General features: G+C 43.0%; 2 protein-coding genes across 4 annotated transcripts; both read left to right on the top strand.

Annotated features, from left to right (window-relative positions):
* Positions 1 to 430: 430 nt before the first annotated feature.
* Positions 431 to 10,161, top strand: ifrd2 (interferon-related developmental regulator 2). Of its 2 annotated transcripts, XM_063465288.1 has the most exons (13): positions 431 to 900; positions 1,484 to 1,540; positions 5,574 to 5,690; positions 5,875 to 5,959; positions 6,109 to 6,233; positions 6,452 to 6,609; positions 6,828 to 6,881; positions 7,002 to 7,180; positions 7,314 to 7,422; positions 7,531 to 7,665; positions 7,809 to 7,937; positions 8,700 to 8,792; positions 8,917 to 10,161. In XM_063465288.1, exons 1-13 carry the CDS (start codon positions 858 to 860, stop codon positions 8,995 to 8,997), a joined length of 1,365 nt encoding a protein of 454 aa, XP_063321358.1. In that variant the 5' UTR covers positions 431 to 857; the 3' UTR covers positions 8,998 to 10,161. The 2 variants fall into 2 exon arrangements, with proteins under 2 accessions (XP_063321358.1, XP_063321359.1); XM_063465289.1 differs by lacking the exon at positions 1,484 to 1,540.
* A 498-nt stretch (positions 10,162 to 10,659) lies between these two features.
* On the top strand, positions 10,660 to 18,737 carry zgc:136971 (S9 family peptidase). 2 transcript variants are annotated; one of them, XM_063464572.1, is made up of 21 exons: positions 10,660 to 11,029; positions 12,204 to 12,339; positions 12,638 to 12,713; positions 12,797 to 12,872; positions 13,021 to 13,133; positions 13,246 to 13,380; positions 13,511 to 13,602; positions 13,789 to 13,826; positions 13,913 to 14,034; positions 14,136 to 14,196; positions 14,423 to 14,517; positions 14,669 to 14,720; positions 15,294 to 15,400; positions 15,534 to 15,666; positions 15,749 to 15,832; positions 15,941 to 16,021; positions 17,170 to 17,258; positions 17,469 to 17,662; positions 17,768 to 17,870; positions 18,205 to 18,311; positions 18,426 to 18,737. In XM_063464572.1, the coding sequence occupies exons 1-21, from the start codon at positions 10,912 to 10,914 to the stop codon at positions 18,523 to 18,525; spliced, it is 2,112 nt and encodes a 703-aa protein (XP_063320642.1). In that variant the 5' UTR covers positions 10,660 to 10,911; the 3' UTR covers positions 18,526 to 18,737. The 2 variants fall into 2 exon arrangements, with proteins under 2 accessions (XP_063320642.1, XP_063320640.1); XM_063464570.1 differs by having other exon boundaries at positions 14,669 to 15,140.
* Positions 18,738 to 22,425: the final 3,688 nt, after the last annotated feature.

Here is a 22,425-nt window from a genome sequence, read left to right as displayed (position 1 = left end):
GGTTCCCCCACCTCAAGCTCCGTATCCTGTATTTATTGTTAGTCCCACCATCTCCAAATGTCAGGTCTCGATACTGTGTTGTGAATAATACCCAAATCAGATACAGTAAAATTCAAGATTACATTGGTAAAATGTTCATCTCCAAGCATGAGTCTGGAGGGATGTAAATGTGTTTTCCCCAAATTCGACTCATGGCTCACACCTTTGAATGAATAAAACACGATTAATGGCGAGCCGTTTGGTATGAAAACCCCAGAAATTCAAACTTCAATTCAAAACAAATGCATGACTCAATTTATTTAATCATATCAAGTCCACAAAGGAACTTCATTTACGACGCGTGACGTTGGCTTTACACGTAACCGGAAAGGAGGGACTTTAACTGAACAAACCTGGCAACCCCGGCTACCGGTTTTATCAGTAGCTACTGAGGGGAAGATGGTGGACTTGGCGACTACAGCGTGCTCTAAACTCCGTCCCAAACGCTTTGAAAAATACTTACCATCTCACCCTAGTATTAGATATAGATTACCCGGGGACAATCATAGATAATACACCGGGGCAGCTGCTAAAGACAGCCACTTTTCCGCCGACGGACAACTCTTTATTCATAGACTGAAGAAAGCGAAAAGTTACGGAACGTGGTGTTGGTTGGTGATCGTAACGGAGGCTAGCCAGCGATAACCAAAGCGTCAACACGAAAGAAGGTGGCTTAAAAACAACATCAACAAACCCCCTAACACTTGTAAATACGGACAGGCTTCTGTTGCTGCTGTTTTCACGCCCGTCGTTCAAATCCTTGAGCTAGCTAACCTCAGCTAGCTTTGTTGTGAAACGGAGGATCAAAGCTGCTCCAAATGCCGCGGAGTAAGACGGGGAAACGTGGCTCCGGTAAGCCGGGTAAGTAGCAATAGCAGCCATGCTAACTCGAGCGCAAGCAGGAATATAAGGGAGTAGAAGTCTGAATACGGTTTGAACAGATCTAACAGTACAGTTGGAAGAAAGACTAGCAGGTTGAAGCTGGGGTATTTTTGCCATATGGAATGGACGCTAACAGACGGGCAGCCTGTTGCTCCCTAACTTTAGCATGTGAGTTGTTTTGCACCCTGTCGTGCACATCCATGTGGGTATATTCAGTGCTACAGCTTAGCAGTGCAGTCTGCATTTGCTTGGCATTAATGCTAAAGTCCGTTTGACACTCTAATAGGCGCGAGGAGTGGTCCAGGAAAGCTTGATGCATTTTTTTAAATAGCTGCAGACTTCTGCATTAAGAATTATTATTTAAGCTCATTTACATATGAATGCATCAATAAATGAAAAAAAAGTTGCAATACAGAAATGAATGCCCATTTTTCATGTTTTCTTCCCAATCATGGCCATTCTTGCATTACATTCACCTTTCCGTCCATTCATGAACCTGTCCACTGCTCTTGCTCCAAATATACAATCTATTTCAACCATCCGTTCATTCCATCATGTCCAGGCTCTCTCCGTCAGGAGGTTCTTCAGCTGCAGCTGTCGACTAAGGCGTCACTCAAAGGTAACTCTTCTGACTCTTGACTCCCGACCCCAGCTTCTACGTCTGGTTCTAACCTTGTCCAGAAGCTCTTGAACCTCATGATAGTGCATGCAGCAAATCAAACGACCATGTCGTTGTCGTCTATTCCAGCTGCGCTCTTCCTTCTGCGTGCCTTGGCTGCTCGCTTTAATAAAGATGTAGCAGTTATATCTGAATGTTCTCATTCTTTGTGTGCACGTCTCACGTGAACACCATGAACGTGTCCTGGCTTTAAGGCAAGATTAAAAGATAGACATTAAAGAAGTATGAATGTCGTCTAACAACTTTTGACCTTTTCATCCACCCGTCCTGCCTCACTTACAGGTGTTTGGTTTATTTATTTATTTAAAAAAAACCTTTCTTGTTTTATCACCATCTACTCTGATCGTGAACTGAAATTTTTCCTCTTCTTACCTGCATTAATACCATAAACAATTACTTGTTGCTTCCTGTGCGACTATGTCATGTGTAAGCAATGTCAGGTCAGCGTGACATTCTGGACGCTGAGTTAAAGTCACTGGTGACACATTGCTCTATGTGGCAATCCCTAACTTACTGTCACATGTTCCTTATTAACACATAATATAATCATGTTAATGTTTGAGCTTCCTTTGAAACCCAAAGCTTTCTGCAAACTTTAATGTACGGGATGGATGGACGGGGAGAATTTCAGGGTAAATTTTTGAAGTTGTTTAATTTATGCAGGATAACAGGATTTAAAGTTATGAGCCACAGTTCAGCAATAATCCCCAGCTGGTAGAAACATGGGGAAACCACGTATTTTACATGCTGGTCCAAAGTGTAAGTGTGGCTAAAGGAAGAATCCCAGATTACATAGGATAGGCTTAAGAAAAGAAGAAGGAGAACCAAAGCATTTCATTATCTTTGGGAAGAGGCCAACAGGGGCAGAAACAAGAACCACGTGTATTGTCAGTATTTAGCTTTATTCAGATAATTCAGTAGTACAGCGTTTTAAATCATCTACTTAAAAAATAGTGGGAAGCCGACAATATGCAGATATAAATATCATTAAAATGACTTATTTGCCTGGGAGAAGGCAAGTACAGTGCTAACAGGATGGGGCCCAGGACACAACCTTGTGGAACACCTCATATTATTCAGTTGATGATGGATAATTATGAGAAATGACTGACAAAGTCCTATGTGAGAGAGATGCAAAGACAACCTTTTAAAGCTATCTTTAACCTCTCAAGCAATAAATGATTGTGAATGGAGACAGCACTGACAACCAGCAGTACCAGTAGAGAATACTTCTACATATTCCAGTAGAAACAGACTATTTAAACTCTAAAAACAGTAGTTTTTGTTATCGATGCAGATTTATGCATCAGTTTCCTGCAACACTCCACGTGGTGTGGTATTTTAAGTTGAAGAATTTAGTTTTCTTTCAAGGTCTGTTTCTGGATGACTTCAAATAGGGCTTGCAGTTTTAGAAGAACAAGCGCTGACGGTGAGAAAAATAGATGTCTGAATATTAGCTGTGCTGCTTGACTTCTCCAACTGTAGGGGTAGTGATCCATTCAGACGTTTAGCAAAGTGCCTGCAAGGAGAATGCAGGTTAATTTAGCCATTGGAGTCCTATGTCTTCCATCTATAGCATGTGGTGTTTTTAAAAAGCTCCCACATCCTCGGCTCGAATCTGTCAGCAGAGCCTTATTTCCCAGTGGCCGACCAACTGCTGGAGCCGTGTGAGTGACTGCTATGTAAGCATAAAGTGGCAATGTGGAGAGGACACGTGAGTACTGGCGGGGAGCTCACACTTCACTAACTGAGCTGTGTGTGGGCAGGCCTGCGTAGGAAGGTGTGGAGCTCTGTGTAACCAGTGAAGTGACCAGCAGTTCAAGGATGGTGACTGGGAAACTGCTGACTTATATTGGCCCACAGAGTGTGTTATCTCAGCTACCAACAGTATGTTTGCCTCGGTCCATTCTGAGTAATCAGAACATCACATAAGGAAAGCGCACTTCAAGGAACGCTGTTTCGATCATCGTCTTTTTTTCTGAATTTACATTTTTTCCTGTATTTCCTCATGTGTTATTTCACAATTATTTAAAAGAAAAGAGTTATGTAATTATTAACTATTAAGTAGAGAGCAGTTGTTGCTAGGAATCATGAACCGATTCTTGGTAGAGACATTTGGTGTGAAAGTAAAATATTTCAGAAGCAGTGGGAATAATGAGACTCGGATTTGAAGCTAGATTCCCAAATATTAGGTGTAGCAGTTGTTGCTCGTACTGTTTCCAGAGCCTTCAAATGATGGATAGGAATTAATCAGCTATGATGATGAAGGAATTAAGCAGTGCTTGGCTTGTGAATACAGGTAAGAAACTCTGTAAAGGAAAGGTAAAACTTAAAATCTGACAACAGTGGCTCCACAACTGAGTCCAATCCAGTCAAATGGCTGAACTTTAGCCTAGTTTACACTCTTTTCTCTGAGCTCAAACATGGTCCTAGTTGTCTATGCATTTCTTTTTATCTGGGAAAACAGGTGGAAATGACTACAAGATATTGCAAAATGTGTCAGCAAAGTTTCTGTATTTGCTGTGCTTTTGTGTTGGGTATTGAATAGAATGGAGTGACTTTCCTATTTCGAATTGCTCCAACACCGGTGACCTTTGGGCTACCCCAGCTGTCCTGTTTGACCTCGACACGAACACCTAAACACACGCATACTCGCGCACACACAGTCTGACCGTTCTGGATCCCACACACTGAATGAACGAATAAATGAAAACCACACTGGTCTTCAGTAATCCCAACAACAGTAGAAAGTCCTGAGCCAGCAGGAGTGTTAGCTTAGCTCTGCATGCCTCACTCTTAGCCCTTCTCATACACACACGGCAGAGCTGTGTGGAAACAGAACATCTGGCGCTAATAAACAAATAAAAGATGACGGAGCATTACCTAACGGAAAATCCTTGCGTTATCTGGTGTTTGTTGTGGTTAGAGACTTCATAGTATCATGTTATCCTAATGGAGCACTTTTCTGTGGAACATTAGGCTTACTTGTCATTTAAAAGTAGAATGGGAGGCTGCTTGGTGTGATGCACTTTTTCACTTTCCTTGTGTTTTGTTTATTTATTTTTCTATATTCCACTGCAGCATGTCATTACATTTTTGCCTCCTTTCTCTTGGTTTGTGTGTTGTTGAAGCTGCTGGTAGACAGCCTCCTGCCAGCTTGTGGTTAATTTAGGGAAGCTTCTGGATTTCATTTTTTTTAAAAAACAAGTTCTGGTGAAGTGTGTCATTTTAGCCATCCTTTTATTTATTTATTTTTAATTTTGTTTAAAATAAAGATTCCTAATATGCAGCAGATGTAAGGTGGTCTTAAAAAAACCGAGCATTTAAAAAAAAAAAAAAAAAATTCTCTTAAGTGCTTGAAAACGTTTTTTTTTCTTTGCTATACCATGTGCATACAAAGGAAGCGATTCTGACCACTAAAGTCAGACTAAAATATTTAGCATTGAATTTTGTTCCACTGAATCTAACAGCGTTCTGGTGTTTGTGCGAGTTTGGCTGCTCCCTGGTGTTTATGGAAAAATCGAAGAATTACGCAGCTTTTTCAACTATCACAGATGTGTTTGGGTTTGGTTTTTTTCCCTGTTAGTTTGGTAAGCTTCACAGTAAGAGGAAGTTGTGCTAACAGGTAATATAAGTGATGGGTTACTCAACACGTTCTGCTGCCTTGGAAAATGGCAGAACAGGTTTCAGTTTTACTGTAATGTTTTTTGCATTTGATTGGAAGTGAGCTGCTTATAGTGACATAAGAGGGCCTCAGTGTCGTCCAGATCTTCTTTAATCATATAATAATAATAATAATTGTGGGTGCTAATCAAAAAGTTTGGGTTAACTTCTGTTGTGATTTATAACAAAAACAAAAAAGGACTTATGTTAGACATTAAAGTATCAATATATACAGTTTCCATCCATCTTCTTCCAAATATAAATCCCTTTGCTCTGCTGTTTTTTCTTATTTTATCTTTTCCGTCTCCAGGTGCTAAAAATGGAGTAAAGGGAGAGGCGGCAGCCAGCGATGATGAGCTGACGTCGGACATTCTCAGCCACTACAGCAGTGCCAGCGAGAGCACCTCGGTGCTGGAAGAGGGCACGGGTAAATACACTACACAGTTCATTCCTTCTACATGTGCATTCAGTCTGGGTTTGGGCCATTATTTTCTAATTGATTTGCCACTAAACGATCTGTGTATCTGTGGCCGGAGTCTCCAGTCAAAACTTCAAACAGTTGCTTTTTAATGCAGTCGTATCAGTTTTCTGTGTTGTTTGATCTGACACAGGAAGTGAGCAGGTGGATGAGCAAACTGCCCAGGAAGAAACAGAAGACAAACTCAAACTGTGTATAGACAACCTGACTGATAAGAGGTAAGAAACTGGTTTTTTTTTCTTTTTTTTTTTTTTTAAATCAATTAAGTGTCAAGAAAGCAAAATGAGCATGCAATGGCACTATTAACTGCAAAAAAAAAAAATGGCTCCAACACCTTTAGTTGTTGTTTTCTCTTCTCATGTCTTAGTGCAAAGACTCGTCTAGCAGCTCTTGAGTCGTTGCGACAGGCCTTCTCCTCCAGAGTGCTGTATGACTTCCTGACAGAGAGGCGCCTCACCATCAGCGACTGCCTGGAAAGGAGCCTCAGAAAAGGTAATGCAAAACAACATGAATGGGTCTGAATTGTTTCAGTTAATCTTGCTTTCTGCTAACCTGTTGATGCCACTTTGTACAAATTCAAAAGATTTATGAAAACTGGGTTTTTGTTTTTTTGTTTGTTTGTTTTTGTTTTTTTAAATGGAACGGAAGCATGAGAATGATTTAAAAACTGCAGGTACTGATAAAACGTTCTTTTCTCTTCGTGTGTCCAGGCAGTGGGGAGGAGAAGGCGGCGTCGGCTACGGTTTTTGCTCTGCTCTGCATTCAGCTGGGGGGCGGAGACGAGGCGGAGGAGGGCTTCAAAATGCTTCGCCCGCTTCTCACGGCCACCTTGAGCGACAGCAGTGCCAGCATAGCAGCTCGCCAGAGTGTGAGTAATCACATGAAACTTGTGAACGTTTATGCAGATCTGGATTTAGGATGGCTTATTCGCGGGGGGGGGGGGGTTATTTTCTGCTCAAATGTTATCTTGATTATTTAGATTCTAACTAAGCCCAGATTGTGTTAGGATCACACATGAAGTGTCGCTGTCTGTCCTCAGATGCTTGTGTGTTAGTTTGACCGTTGTTGCATCTGTGTCCCCGTTAGTGTGCTAGGACTCTGGGGATGTGCTGCTATGTCTCATCTGCTGAAGATGGAGAGGTGAGAACACTTTGTAGCTTATCAGTTTAATTCTAAGAAGCATAAGCTGGACGTTTTCAGAGTAAAAGAAAAAGACTTAAATAACTTATGCTGTTATGCATTGATGTTACCTCCTCACAGGACTTAATCAAGTCATTGGCTCTTCTGGAGAGTGTGTTCATGTCTTCGTACCCTAATGGAGAGGGAGTTCTGCCCACACCTAAACCTGGAAGTGCAGGTCTGCACACTGCTGCCCTGCAGGCCTGGTCACTGCTGGTCACCATCTGTCCCACTTCTAGACTGACTGTGCTGCTCAGCCAGTGAGTAAAACAAGCTTCTTCTGGCATCTTCTGTTGTGACTGGCAACTGACTTTAGTTTTAAAATGAGAGGTGACAGCAGTAGTATCTAGCAGTGTAGCTAACTGGTAATCGTATGCCTCTTTCTTGCTGTAGTCACCTCCCTAAACTACAGGCATGTCTTCAGAGCAGCGATGTGAACTACAGAATCGCAGTAGGAGAGACCATCGCCCTGCTGGTGGAGCTGGGGCGAGAGATAGACGAGGTACACACCTGAACAATGAGAACAGACAAGTACACTCACTTACAGGCGTATAGATTTAAACGTCTCCTGTGTTAGTGCACTTATATAGTTGCGTGTGAATGTCTGCAGGAGTTTGAGGTGGAGGACGGTGAAAGTCTGTGTGAATGCCTGAAGAGTTTGGCCACAGACGGCAACAAGCACAGAGCCAAGAACGACAGAAGGAAACAACGCTCCATCTTCCGAGAGGTGCTGCATTACATAGAGGTGTGTTATCTCATGTTGAAGCTGTGTAAAGACTGACAGAAATGTTTTTAGGTGCCCGATGTTCTGTTTTAACTTGCCGAGTAGCTTTCTTCAACATCACTTTACCCACATCTGAGCTTCTCACTTCTCATTTCTCTCTCCAGAACGAGGACTTCACAGAAGAGAAAATCAGGTTTGGAGTGGAGAACGTTTACATTGACAGCTGGGTGAGGAGAAGGATCTACGACGCCTTCAAAGAGATCCTCGAGTCTGGAGTCAGACACCATCTTCAGGTGAGGAAACGGAACAAAATGCCTTCATCTTTATCATTGATCACCAGAGTGGGCTTGTTTTCATACAGCCTCATTTACTGCAGCTGCTCAGTGCCTTCTGTCTCTTCAGTCTTGTCTTCTGTCACATCTTGCATGGACTGCAGAAAACAAACCTGAAGTTGAGTGGGAAGACTGGTACTGGCTGCTCAGCCAGCAGGCTGCGAGGATACCAAATGTAATTTTGTGTGGAGGATATGCCAGTCGGCACACAATGAGCACACCTACACACGAGCCGCTTGTGTGGGCAAATCCCACTGCCTCTGTTAGGTTTATTTAGGGTAAATAAGCTATGAAATGATGCACAAACACTCTGAACTAAATGATCCAATGTTTAAAGTGACGCCTCTACTGAAAAAATCCACTAGAATAAGATACTATAGCTTTAAGTAGGCATGATGTGGTACTTAATTTAGTAAGTTTAATGTGGTTGTTTTTTTTTGTTTTTTTTTTTACTGGATGTTTTAAGATGCCTTTTGTATGTGCCCTCTACTTGTGGTACAGGTGAGAGTTGGATATAGGTGGGACTTGTCAAGTGAAAGGTTGCTGGTTTGATTCCAGCTAAAGATACAAATCCCAGGAAGGGCATCCGGCATAAAACTTTTATGGAATAAAACATACATTTATTGCCCATCCTCCTGCATCGCAGTCTGCATAGCATAAATGCAACAAAGGAAAATCGGTTTTATCGTCGGCTCATATCGTCTACTTTTTGTTTTGGTGCAGTTCAACCAACTACTGAGAGACATCTTTGGCCTTGGCCCACCACTCATCCTGGACGCTGCGGTCAAGGGCAACAAGATCTCACGGTTTGAGAAGGTAACAGCAGCTCCTGCTGGAACAATCTGACCTCTGCCTTTGAGTATTTTTCTTTAAAAATGTAGCGTTTGAAGTGACCGGTGTGTGATTACAACCTTGCTCTTATTTTTTTGGGCTTAAACAGCATCTTTTCAACTCGGCTGCCTTCAAAGCCAGAACTAAACAGAGGAACAAGGTCCGGGACAAACGTGCCGATGTCATGTAAGAGCACAGCCACAATGAAGAAACCGAGAAACTCCTTTCATGGATACAACGTGATGCCTTCAGCTCTTCGCAAGCCTACACTCAGCAAACAGGGTTTTTTTTTTTTGTTTGTTTGTTCGTTTATTTTCCTTTTGTGCTCTTCACATGCAGTGTCATTCTCCAAATTTAAGGCGGCCAGCGTTTATTCTCAGTTTGCGGAGGATGGGTCCCGATGTTCTTTCAAAGCAGGCGCCGGCTTTGCTGCCATAGCATTTCTGATTCTCCACAGTGAACATGAGCTGTGAAACAAAGCAAAACTTCCTTTCAGTGGGATTATAACGACTCAATTCAGTGCAAATACAGAGGAAAAGGTCAAATCTCACTTACAGAGTCACACTCAGTTCAATCTGTTTTCCTGTCATCTGACAGGTGAGGCAGGTATTTTACATTTTGATGCCTATGGTCCCATTTAATATCTTAACCTATCCAACAATGAACTGATGTTAAAAGAGCCAAGGACGTATTCTGGAAAAACACTGCCTCGCTACATTTCAGCTGCCAAACCAGAAACTGACTTTACAAACAATGCAACCTAAAGGAAAATGTGTGTGGTGTTTGTGTGGGGGTGTGTTTTATTGGAAATTAATTCAATCATGAAAATTGAAAATTAAAAAGGAAAAAAAGGAAGAAAAATCAAATAAGAGGTAATATTGTCATGTTTGTATTCATATTTTTTGGAGTTGTATTTCATTTTAACCATTTATAGTGAAGAATTGTATTTTAATAATAATTTATTAAAGGGGACATAATGTGTGTGGTTTTTTAAGACTTTTAAAAAATACTACAACTTGTTTACAGACAGAATTATTGGATAAAGATGGTAAAATGAATCTGCTGCCTTCTTTTTTTTTTTCTCTTGTATTTTTGTTGCAGGTTGGTGACTCATACCATCTATCCATGTGTATGTACTGTAGATAAAGGGAAGATTGGGGTTTATGGAGATATGTGTTTATAAAATGTTGGATGATAACATACACACCACTAATCAGAGCTGCTGATCAGATGAGTTTGGGTTTGTAAAGGGTCAAAGCCAACAGGCTTGACCCCTCACCCTGCATAAAAGTTATGATCTCACCAAACTGTCTTATCGGTGCTTCTGGACAAAAGTTTGAATAAAGAGAATTTAAGCACACTGTTTTCTCCTAAGTTCATAAAGTTCCATCAGAAAGGAGGTCTAGTTTCTGCCCGGAAACATGATATTTAGCGGATCTAAGTGTTAGTGTGAGCACAGGTGCTTTACATGAAAATCCTACAATATGTGAAATTATTGTAATTTAAGCTGTAATTACCTTTAAGCATAATTTTCCAAGCCCGGAGCATAGTAATTGTACAGTGTAGTTTGGCCAAGTTTAGTCTGTTTTTTCAGAAAGAAAACACCTCATTAATCATGAGACAGATTTCACGCTGCCAAAATCCCTATTTATATATCACTGTGGACAGCGAGTAACCACTAAAAATTGTTTTTAAAAAGTATGTCCTGGTCACTTTAGTTTTTAAAAATTCTTCGCACTTTCATTCAGACTGTAAATGTTTCAAGAATTAAAGGCCACGGATCTCTGCTGCCTCTCTGCGGTCATTTCCCTCAACTACACCCCCCCCAACCTGAGCCGAGTGGTATCGCCCATTCATGAATTCAACATGGAGTCGCTGGTGCAGCGAAAATCATTCTTCTGACATGTTGAGCTGCAGCCAAAGAAGCGATATACAAACGTTAACAGAGCTGCGTGGAGGTATTCGTGAGTCGAGCTGCAGTGAGCCTCAGACTTCATATAGTTTTAACATTTAATGCACGATGTATGACCGTGCAGCGGACTGCAGCGACTGTTTCAGGGTTTAAGGCTTGACAGGAACTACGAGTGAGCCACGACAGGCTCTGATGGAGCCCAGACAAATCACCGGGGTGTACGGAGAGGTGAGCGGCCTGCCTGCGCCTGTTTCAGCCCATGTGAGAGAGGAGCAGCTCCAGGAGCCCCGGATATACACGGTGACAGCAGGTGAGCGCTCCCCCTCCCTCCCCATGTGTGCACAGATGATGATGATGGTCATTATTTATTTATTACCACCCGGCTTCCCACTGTCAGCTAATTTATGTTCACTGCATGGATAGTTCATGAGAAAACAAACTGAAAACTCTGAACCTCCTCAGTACTGACCCCAAAATGTAGAGGAGTGGGAGAAAAGGGGAATAAAATGCGCCCAGCTGAAACTTCTCTAAGTAAAATACACGAATTATTATTAGTACATATGCTTCATAGTAGGAAGTGCTTTCCATTTAGGGTCCATTTAAATTTAGTGTACACTTGAAGTTAACCCTAGCCAGCTACATTCAAGAATACTTCCTTTTCAGCAGCAGTTGTTCATAAGTAAGTACATAAGTGACGTGATCGCTTGGTCAGTAGGTCTTGAATATGACCTGATATCTTGGTCTGATGATCTAGAGGAGGAACTACTGGGACGTCGTGCCATGGTTGTATGAAGCTGTTAATTTGCACCTTAATGTGACAGTTTATGGAGTTATTGTGTAAGTAATGAAAAACATCAGGGTGGCAATCATGGGGGGAGTTATTTTTTTAAACACTCAGTCCAGTAGTTGTCCAATCCAGCTCACACTCTCCTCATGTTAACTGGAATCAACAAGCAAGATTAAAAGAGCTCCTCACTACTTGCTTTCCTTTCAGTGTAAGCGATCAGAAGATGTTTCCATGTCGAGGGCCGTGGTTTTTTTTTTGTGAGAGCCTGCCGTTTGAGTACAAGAGCAGTGACCTTGTCTTAAGGGTTTAAAAGGCTTTGCAGCGTAAACCTGTCTGTGTCGGGGGAATTCCATTCAGCCTCAACGTTACTGGTTCATTTTAAACGGGATTGTGAAGCTGAGGGATCGACGCTCGAGTCAGCTTTAACTCTGCAAGGAGAGCCACCAACCCCCACCGTCCATCTCACAGGGGAGAAAAGCTATCTCGAGAAAATAGTGCAACCATGAATAATAATTTAACTGGATCATTAAAATAACAAGTGAAGAAAATGAGCAGATATTTTGGTTTAATCTGACGGGGGAACACTATCTTTTATTATATTAACATTTGCTTGCCAGGATGTCATGCAGACACGTGTTTTTTTCTTTGTTCAGTGACAAGTATTAAACTTTTCTATGTTCGCTGTGTCCATGTGCAGAGTGGAGTCAGAGCGAACTGGTTCGATGCTCCAGACTCCGATACTTGCGGGAGTTCACGCTGATCTCGGAGAGCAACAATCACAAGATCATCAGGACTGTTCTTCCACCAGGACCGTGTGTGTCTGTGTCTGGAGAGTGAGTTGGGCCATAATTTAGTAGTAATAATAATGGGACATTTTCTAATGTAAAATCTTAATTGATTGGCAAAAAAATAAATAAATTCCAATACTTAACAGTGTCTGAAAACCTCTACTGACTTGATCTCAGGTGGTTTTACTTGTCCACCTGCTGCTGTGATGTACGAGTGCACCACAGGGTGTCTCAGAAAGCTGGAAGTCCACTGAGTGTGGTTAAGGTGCAGTGGAGAAGCAGTGGATCCCTCTGTCTGCATCAAACTTTGGAGTCAGTTTTTCTTTCTGTTTTATTTTTTTAGGTTGTTGAGTGGATTCTCTCCCATTCGAGGCCTGAGAGCTGTTATCAGAGACACGAGCGGTCACCAGCTCCTCGAGGTAAGAAAAACGGGACGCTTCATTTTGTAACGTCTGCGTTCGAGCATCTTAACAGGCTGCTGTTTATGGTCGTGTCTGTTTAGATATGGAACTGCCACGGCCTCAGAAAATGCCTCAACCTGACTGCTCTTAACAAACACGGCCGAGTGTATGACGACGGTGAGATGAAATCCTGACGTATCACCACCAGAAACCGATAAGAATCAAGGACGCGGTCTCATCACCGTGCTGCCATATTGTTCTGCATTCATGTATTTCTGTATTTTAAAAAAAACAAACACTTATTCTCACATGTGTTTATTTTCAGCCCAGTTTGGCTGCCTGTCGTGGTCAGAGTGTGAGAACAAACTGCTGTACGTAGCGGAGAGAAGCAAGAACACATCAGCCGAAACGCAAGATGGGGGACACGCGTGGAGAAAGGTATGATGCAAACATATGTTCGTGCTGTTTTGCTAACCTTACAGCAGAGTGTTCGAGTGCCGGACTCTTGTTCTGTTTTTTTGGGGGGACGTGGGTTCCGATGCCCAATCAGGACAGGAGTTTGTACTGTGAAGATTGGGGGGAGGCCCTGACCAATAGGAGCGAGCCGGCGATTTGTGTGGTGGATTTGGAGATCGGCGCGGTCAGCGTGTTGGAGGGCGTTCCGCATGATGTTTCACCTGGACAGGTGAGGATGCAGAAGTTTACGACACTGAACCTTAAATGTTCATACACCTTATTCTGTTAGTAACTTTCATACAAACTAACAGGAGGATGTTTTTTTTTCTCTCTGTACATTTGTGTGTTTTTATCTCCAGGCTCTGTGGGCTCCCGGCAGTCAGTCAGTGTTTTTCATTGGCTGGTACCACGAACCCTTCAGACTCGGACTAAAGTTCTGCTCCAACCGCAGGTTAGAGAGCTGCTTTAAATGCGCTTCCAGAAGCAGCAAAATGACCCTGAAACTTGTGAATGTTTTCAGACACTATAAAAAGAAAATGTAGTTAGTTTGACTGAAGCAAATACACGATTTCTGTATACATATACATTTAAAACGTACTTCTTCAATTTATGTCTCTGTTGGTCTAAACTCTTTCAGGTCAGCCTTGTTCAAGATTGACCTGTGTGGACATTGTGGTGAGAGCATTCTCTTTGTCTGTTTGTTAATATATTAAAGTTGTGCCCCCACTTTGCTCAGCTAGCCCTCTCGTCTTCCAAACCAGAACGTCTGTCGGGGGAAAACCTTTCAGTGTCCAATCCCAGGCTAAGTCCTGATGGGTTCACGCTGATCTACCTGCAGGGTGCGGTGTTTGGTCCTCACAACCAGTGCCTCAGTCTGCAGCAGGTGCTGTATGTGTGCTCATGTATGTGGGGTTTTTGTGCATGTCTGTGTGTTCTTTCTCTTAATGGCTGACTGCGGACTGACTCATGGATCATCCTCCACAGCTGGATCTGGAAAGCGGGGAGACATCTACGCTGCTGGATGTTGTCAGCAGGCCACAGGCTGGTACGTTATAGTTCCTGAAGGTGCTAAAAGAGAGGCTCGTGTCAGTTTCAATTAGAATTTTGTAACTATGATGGATGAGTTTTTCAAAATTCAGATTTGAAGAACTATAAATTCTCACAGTAAGAGATTAATGCATCAAGAGAACTTAAGAGTTACGTGTGATTGCTCGTAAATATTGAGGAGCTCGGTGGAGAGTTGAACTCCTCTGCACGTCTTTCTGTTCCAGGTGAGTTTGCAGGCATGTATGAAGCGCTGCCGTCCTGCTGCTGGTCTGCAGACAGCCAGAGAGTGATGTTCAGCAGCGCCTGCAGGAACTGGAAGGTAACAAACACATTTCTCTGGCACAACCTGGTAGAACTGAAACAACTCCTATTTTTTTTGTCTATAACATGTTGTGTTCGTGACACACACACACACACACACACACACACACACACTTCTCCATGGCTCATTTTGCATTTCTCTCTTTCAGGGTCTCTTCCTAGTTGACAGAAGATCAAAGATAGTCACCTCCCTCTCTGATAGTAAGAGTCCATCCTCTCCTCCACCGCTCTCACCACCACCTCCTCCTCCTCTTTCCCTCCTGTCCTCATCTCCATCACTTCTTTTCCCTCCTCCTCCTCCTTCTCCCCTCTCTCCTCTGCTCCCCCCTCCCCCTTTCCCATGTTGGGCTTCCTGTCCTCTCCCATCTCCTCTTTTCCCTCCTCCAGACGATTCCCCCTCTGTTTCTCATTCATCATCTCCTGTTTCTCCGACTCCTCCTTCCCCTTTTCTTCCACCTCCGCCTTCTCCTTTTCTTCCGGTTCCAGTTCCTCCCCTGCCTCATGAATCTCCCCTTCCTCCTCCACCTCCACCTCCACCTCCTTCTGATTCTCTTTCTGAACCTCTCCCTCCTCCTCCTCCACTGTTTCATCTTCACCAGGAGGACAAGGGAGAACAGAAAGGTATGACAAGACCAAAAAGAAGAACAGCACATCTTACCTCTCTAAGGGTTGACCTTTCTCTCTGTTTGTTTCACCCCTGTCAAGAGCCCGTGTGTTTATTCTTCATCTCTTCTTTCACCCTCTTCACATCTGTCTTTGTTTCCTCCTCTTCAGACCTCTCGGATTCTTCTTCCCAACTTTATGGCAGCTGGAAACTGCTGACAGTCCAGAGAGACCTGATGGTGGTCTGCTGCTCCAGCCCGAACACCCCTCCCACTCTGGTCGGACAAACCACAACGCCACATGTGAACACAAACATGCAATGCATGTGCGAATGTTTTCAGTTATTTAAAATGATTTGATATGTTTCTGTTTATCTGCCTCTTGTTTCCACGGGGATGGACGTGCATGCAGAGGGTGGGGTTTGTCCCGCGTGCAGGTGAGGCCGTGTCCTGGCAAACTCTGCAGGAGCCCCTCATGACCTTTGACTTCAGCTGGAAAGTTCTAGATGTGACTCCTCCATCGGACGAGGAGAACGCAAACTACCGTGAGCTTTCAGTTTCTCCTTCAGTAGACGTGTTTTGAGTTTCAGCTCCATTGTCCTCTTACTTCCTCTCTGTCTTATACAGCTGGCTTAGACTTTGGTGCAGTCTTGGTTAAACCGTCTCGTCCCCTTGGTGAAACCAGGACACCTCTTGTGGTCTTCATCCATGGTCTGTGTTCATGTCCCTACTTGTTATGCCGTGTTATTGCCTTTTTTCTGTCTACTGTGTGGGTGATTTATTAAATCGTTTTCCTGTTATTGCTGTTTGCACCACTAGGGGGCCCTCACTCTCAGTTCCCTGCAGAGTGGAACAGCACCACAGCTGGGCTGGCTAAACTCGGCTTCGCTGTGCTCATGGGTGAGATACATGTGCTGCTTAGATTTTGTCAGGCTCTCATGCCGTGCACACAAATGAGTTTAACATTTTGGAAAATGAGGTGGATTTAATTTAATTTAAGGTAAAGATTAAAAACTGGATTAGCTTGTTGTCTTCAGAGAGTTATAAATACAGCAGATGGTATATTTGTTTCTTTTTTGGTTTATTCAGTTAATAGTAATAATTAATCAGTCCATAAAAAGTACACATATGAAACAATGGAGTAAAGGCTCGGATTCGCTACCCATTTTCTGCTGCTTATCTGAGTCCAGCTCTCAGGGGTAATAGTCTAATCATAGAACCCCAGACCTCCCTCTCCCCAGCCACCTCCTCCAGGGACATTGAGATGTTTGAAAGCCAGCCAAGAGATAATCTCTCCAGTGTGTCCTGGGTCTTTCCCAGAGCTGCCTCCTTGTAGGACATGCCTGAAACACCGCTCTTATGCAAGGGCCAGGAGCCCTCCTAATCAGTTGCCTGAACTACCACAGCTTTCCCTTTCAATGTGGAGGAGCAGCAACTTTACTTTGAGTCCCTCTTCAGTGACTCCTCACCCTGTCTCGTGAGAGCCCAGCAACCCTTTGAAGGAAGCTCATTTTTGCAGCTTGTATCTGTGATCTCATTATTTCAGTCACTACCCAGAGGCTCGTGACCATAGGCGAAGTCAAAGCTTTGTCTTCACACCAGTCAGTCGGTCAGTGTCCTGCTCCACTCTATCATCACTCATAAACAGGACCTTGACATACTTAAACTCCTCCACTTGGGTCAGTACCCTGTCCCTGACCCGGAGTCGACACACCTTTTTTTCAGCTGAGAACCGCGGCCCAAGTGTGTCTCTGATACTTTTCATTCTAAATATGAACCATTTTTTAAAATACATATATATACATAAATACACGATCATCCCACCATTACCAGATATATTATGTTATCTTGTTTTGTTTTGTTTTTTAATAAAAGAAAGAAAATACAGAAACTTAATATCTTCTGGTGAAAAAGCAAATCAGTCACCATCTACAACAACTACAAGCCTTTCAGGGTTAATATTATTAATATTAATATTGTTAGTATTTCTTTAACATTTCAGTTTTGATTTTGCTGTTTTCCCTTTCTAATTTTGTGTCTCTACCCAGTGAACTACAGGGGATCCACGGGGTTCGGCCAGCACAGCATTTTGTCACTGATCGGTCAGATTGGGAGCCAGGATGTAAAAGATGTGCAGGTATGTCCTTTTTGTTTTTTCTGCTCCCAAATCCAGGAAAGAATGATGTCAGCAGCAAATCCTGCCAGTGATGCAGTTTGTCAGAATAACAAAAACATAATTATTTTTCCCATATTTGACCATATCTGCACATGTAGCTCTATCACTTGCACAGTCACTCCTGCAGATGTAAGGAAATGATCTGTCCTGGCTTCCTTGTCTTTCACCCAGAGGGCTGTGCTTACTGCGCTGGAGCGTGACCCGAACCTCGACCCCGATCGCTTGGCTGCAATAGGTGGTTCTCACGGCGGTTTCCTGGCTTGTCACCTGCTCGGTCAGTATCCTGAGTCCTACAGAGTGTGCGCAGCCAGGAACCCTGTCATTAATGCTGCTACTCTATTGGGAACCAGTGATATAGTGGACTGGTGAGGCATCCATGCAGATATGCATCGACAGATGAGAGCTTTTGTTCTGCTGAATCAGATCAAATCCACTTCATATGTGAATGCTTTCTGTCACCCCATCTCCAGGCGTTACACCAGTGCTGGGTTTCACTACTCCTACGACCAGATACCCACTGCTGAGGCCCTGGCTGCTATGTTACAGAAGTCACCCATTGCACATGCTGCCAAGGTCAAACACAAACACAAACATCCCATGTGATAACCTTAATGAAACGACCAGAAGCGATAGCTACAAAGCTGCTTTAATAAGGAAATCCTCTTTAGACCCCTCTAGAGCTCACAATGCTGATTAAATCTCAGACTCCACAATGACGAGACAAAAGTGCCTCAGAGATGATGTTACCGCTCTTATACTCTCAGTTGTGTCTCTAAAAGCTAAGCCCGTCCTGTGGACGTTCAGTAATTGCAATTGTAAACACAGGACCTTTTTATAGTGTGCATCAAGCGATGTTTTTTTGAGTCAAAAATGTGGGTAAAGAAATGTGCTGTGTGACAATGTGCAGATCAAGGCTCCGGTGCTGCTGATGCTGGGAGGCAGAGACAGGAGGGTGTCTCCACACCAGGGGATGGAGCTTTATAAAGCACTGAAGAGCCGAGGTTCACCTGTCAGGTACGACGGGGCACAACAAAATACATAAAGACAATCTGACAGTGTGAGCCCTGCCACACTGGTTTTACTCATATTCAACTCAGTCATTCCTGTCATTTATTTCTTTAAAATCAGGTTGCTGTGGTTTCCTGAAGATGGACATTCTCTGTCCAGAGTGGACACACAGGTTGACTGCTTCCTCAACACAGCGCTGTGGCTGCACCAGCATCTCTGACCACGCACGCACACACACGTACGCACAGCCACGAGGGCGTTTTTGTTGTTTTTTTGCTTCAGCTCGACGCTCTGAGAAAAGTGGTAGAAATCTGGTTTTTGATCACAGCTGAGAATCTTAAAAATCGCAGACTTTTTAATAACTAAACAACGCTTTCTAAGGTAAAGTTAACAAAAAAAAAAAAAATCAAAAGAAATAAAGAACATTTTTACAATGCAGCAATCATGTGTGCATGTCTTGTTTGTTTTATCATACATCACTTAGTACCTTTATCTAAGTCAGGGGTGTCAAACATAAGGCCCAGGGGCCAGAATGGGCTCGGTAAAGAGTTCAATACGGCCCACTGGCGAGATGTGAAAATTGTGAAGGAGTGTATAGATTTTGATGTTTTAACTGTATTTTCATAAGTTTTACAACTTTTTCTACTGAAAGAAATGTCTGTTTCTACACTAGATAGAAAAAAATTATATTTTTTAATTGCAAAACTTTTTCTGTAATTTTATGTACTGGTCCAGCCCACCTCAGGTCAAAGTGGGCCCTATGTGGTCACTTCCCAGTCCAGGCTGGCAAAGATCTACCAGCACACATGGGGCATGTAATTTAAGGAACTATCCAGCAGATGGCAGTCTCTTCATATTGTAGCCATAGACATCAGCTGGCTATGCATGTGTCGGTTCAGATGCATGAGATTAGCCCACTTAAATGAGTAGCCATCAAACAGGTGGTTGTAATCACATCTGCTTTAAAGTTAACACAGAAAAAAATGAAAAGTGGAAAAACTGAAAAATCAAAGCAAACCAGGACTCAGTGTCATTTGAGTCTTTGTAAGCACACAGACCCACTGCAGAGCTGCAAACCACCTGAAACCTAAGCTGGAGCCTTTAAATGAGACTCTCAAGCAGCTTCCTCATGGGGCTGCCTGAACAAATAGTCTACTGTAATGCTGACCTTTAAGCACAGGCAAAGAGATAAAGCAACTCCGGGAAAGAAACATGTTTAGATTTAATGGTGATGAACTCTGCAGGAAAGAAATCCTAGATATCTGGTAAAAAAGATGGTTGTTTAACTTGTCTTTAATCCATTTTGCACTTGGCTGGAATTTCCCTTATTTCTGGAGTGCTTCAATCATGACTTCCCCACAAACACCGGAGTGTTTTAATATAAAGCTGTAATTTTCCACTCGCAAACCTTGCACTTGGCTAAGAGGTGTGCTGAGACAGTGGCTAAGGAAAGCAGAGCCAGTTTGTCAGTACTTTGGTGGCCTTGTCAATAGCGGCCTTGAACAGTCCCACCACTTCATTTCCCAGACAACACAAGTGGACATTCCTACAGCTGATAGTACTGACAAATGAAATTCACAGATGCACATTTTGAAAGATTAAGTGGCGAGATGAGACGCCGAGGTGGGCGATGTCCTCCAGAGGTCTCACGCTGGTGTCCCAGACACGGTGGCGGAGATAATTGGCCTCCCCACCAACACTTTGCTCCTGTGGCCTTGACTGCAGCAGCTGCCGCCCGATGAAGTCACTGCCACGTGGGTGTTGGGTGGGGTCACCGATTCTGAGTGAAAGACGGAAGTTGCGTTAAATGAAGACAAGAGGCAGATAGAAGGGAGAAGTTCCTCTCAGCGGTATTTGCTGTGTGGGCTGGGGCTCAGAGGTGAAGCATTGTTGAAAGCTGGAGACAGGGAAAAGACTCATGCTCATGCTGGGTGAATGTAGGAGGTAGACAGACAAAGAGAGGGAAGAGTGAAAGTGTGTTGTCTGACACTGGTGGACAAAGAGCCTTTGGTGTTTGGTTCATTCTGGTGCTTCCCTGCTGCAGCTGGCTGCAGGACAAGTAAAGTAAAAGAGAACAGCAGAGGACGATGGAAACGAGCAAGGGAATCAATCTGGCAGTGTTGCGAGTGCATCCTCTGGAGAGCATGAGCAACAAATGTGGCATTTTGGGTGCTTATAGAAAATGCAACACATTTTATTTGTGCATAAAAGAGGAAGCTTTGTCCTTATACCAGCACAAAAACATCCTTATTTACTGCAGCTACTTAGTATCTTTTCACCTTGCTAACCATGCTTGCCGGAATTATAATAGTTATAAGGCTTCCTAAAGAGCTTTGAGCTCAAAATGTGGCATAGCTCAGCATGGGGTGCAGTGTGTCCTTAAAATCTGAGGGAGCTGAAGGAGTGGAAGACAAAAGAAAAAGATAGATATCCTAAATCACTATCAATAGCTGATGAACAGTATCTGAAAGACATGTCCCTAAGAAATAGAAGAAAATCAAGTAAAGATCCGACACAGGACCTGAGAGATACACTTGGCCTTTCACTTGATCAATTTGAAGCCTCATTAGAAGTGGCCTCAGTGGAACGTGGCTCCCAGTCAGCCATTCTTAGAAATCAAGAAGCCTGGAGAACTATTCCTGAACAGTAGAAATTACAAGGAAGAAATGACAAGAAAGCTCAGCTAAGAGAGTTCAGGCTGTGTGAAGAATAAAGGTGGTCATATCATATCTCATTTTTAAGCTCATTTTTGCAGAATATGCTTTTTATGTATGTTTGAATGTTTCAACAATATTTATTTAAATTTTCCAAACAAAAAGTAAAGAAATGAGGACGGGATCAATACTTTTGCACAGCACTGTACACATACTTACATACACATGCCAGAGGAAACAGGCCTAAAGAACGCTTTCACTGCTGCTGTCTAGAAGCCCTGTATACTTCCAAATCCACATAATAAAACAAAAACTGCAAACTGTGTTAAAGGTGAATGAGATGGCATTTGATGTCGATGGGCTTTGAATTTGTCTCACTTTTCTTCTGGCTGCAAAGGTTTGTTCCAACATTCATTTCCTAGTCACCCAAATGTAAAACAATGGATTCACAAGGTGAGTAAGTTTAATTCTCAGCCGCAACCTTTCAACATCTGTTGCCCTTCCACTTTAGAGTGGGAATTTCCCATCTCCTCACCCACACCCTTCAGCCATGGCCTTCACCTGTGGACACTGGTTGTGTGCCAGGGTGTTACGTGTGCAGTGCTGAAAAGAGCCAGTACAAAAAATTGTTCCTTTTACTGTCTGACTTTAAACAAATTAATAAAATGCGTCCCAGGCCTTTTAATCCTTAGCATGCTTACAGTACGTCCCTCAGCATAGTCCTTAGTCCCTGTTATTTCCTTTGTCTTGTTGTTTTTTAGCATGAAAGAGCGATTGTGTGCGCACACAGTGTTCATTCAGGAGCCTATTAAAACGGGCCTTAAAGAGGGGAAGCAGCATTTTACCATCTCCCTTTTGATTCACCCTTTGACTGTAAAAGGCTGTTTGAACAGGAAGAGTCCCAGTCACTAAAGGAGAGACCTTCCATTGTGTTAGCCCTACGTGGATTGCAACCTTTCACTTTTATTTTTTTGGTGTCATTCCTTTTCTGTCATGTGAGCTTTGTTTAGAGCTGATGAGTCACTACAGAGCCGTTTTGTTTCTGGGATTCATAAAGGGATAGCTTTGGGTTTGTCATCGATACAAAACAAGCTGCGCCATTGTCTGCAGAGTCTGGGAGGTAAGGTGTGTTGGCGGTTATGTGGGCACCGTAAGTACTTTTGGGGTCTGCTTCTTGTTTGCTTTCGGATCAGTGTGTTTATGCGAGCTGACAAAGTGTTTGTGTTTGTCTAAAAATGGATCTTTTGGATCATTTTTCCATATATGTGCCAGTGCATTAAAGACCCAAGTGTAATTATACCTGTTTCCAAAGCAAATCAGTTGTTAAGAGTTATTTTTTCTTGATTCCAGGATGATGATCTGTATTGGTCTAAGAAATTTCCCCAAATTGAATTAACAGCAACATGAGGAAATCATTTGGCGTGTTGTAAGAAAATAAGGTTTTTAGAATTTAATGATGGGCAATA

The sequence above is a fragment of the Pelmatolapia mariae genome, linkage group LG20 (assembly GCF_036321145.2).
Source record: "Pelmatolapia mariae isolate MD_Pm_ZW linkage group LG20, Pm_UMD_F_2, whole genome shotgun sequence".
Lineage (NCBI taxonomy): Eukaryota > Metazoa > Chordata > Actinopteri > Cichliformes > Cichlidae > Pelmatolapia > Pelmatolapia mariae.
The sequence above is the reverse complement of the archived record's forward strand: the minus strand, read 5'-3'. Positions and strand labels throughout refer to the sequence as shown.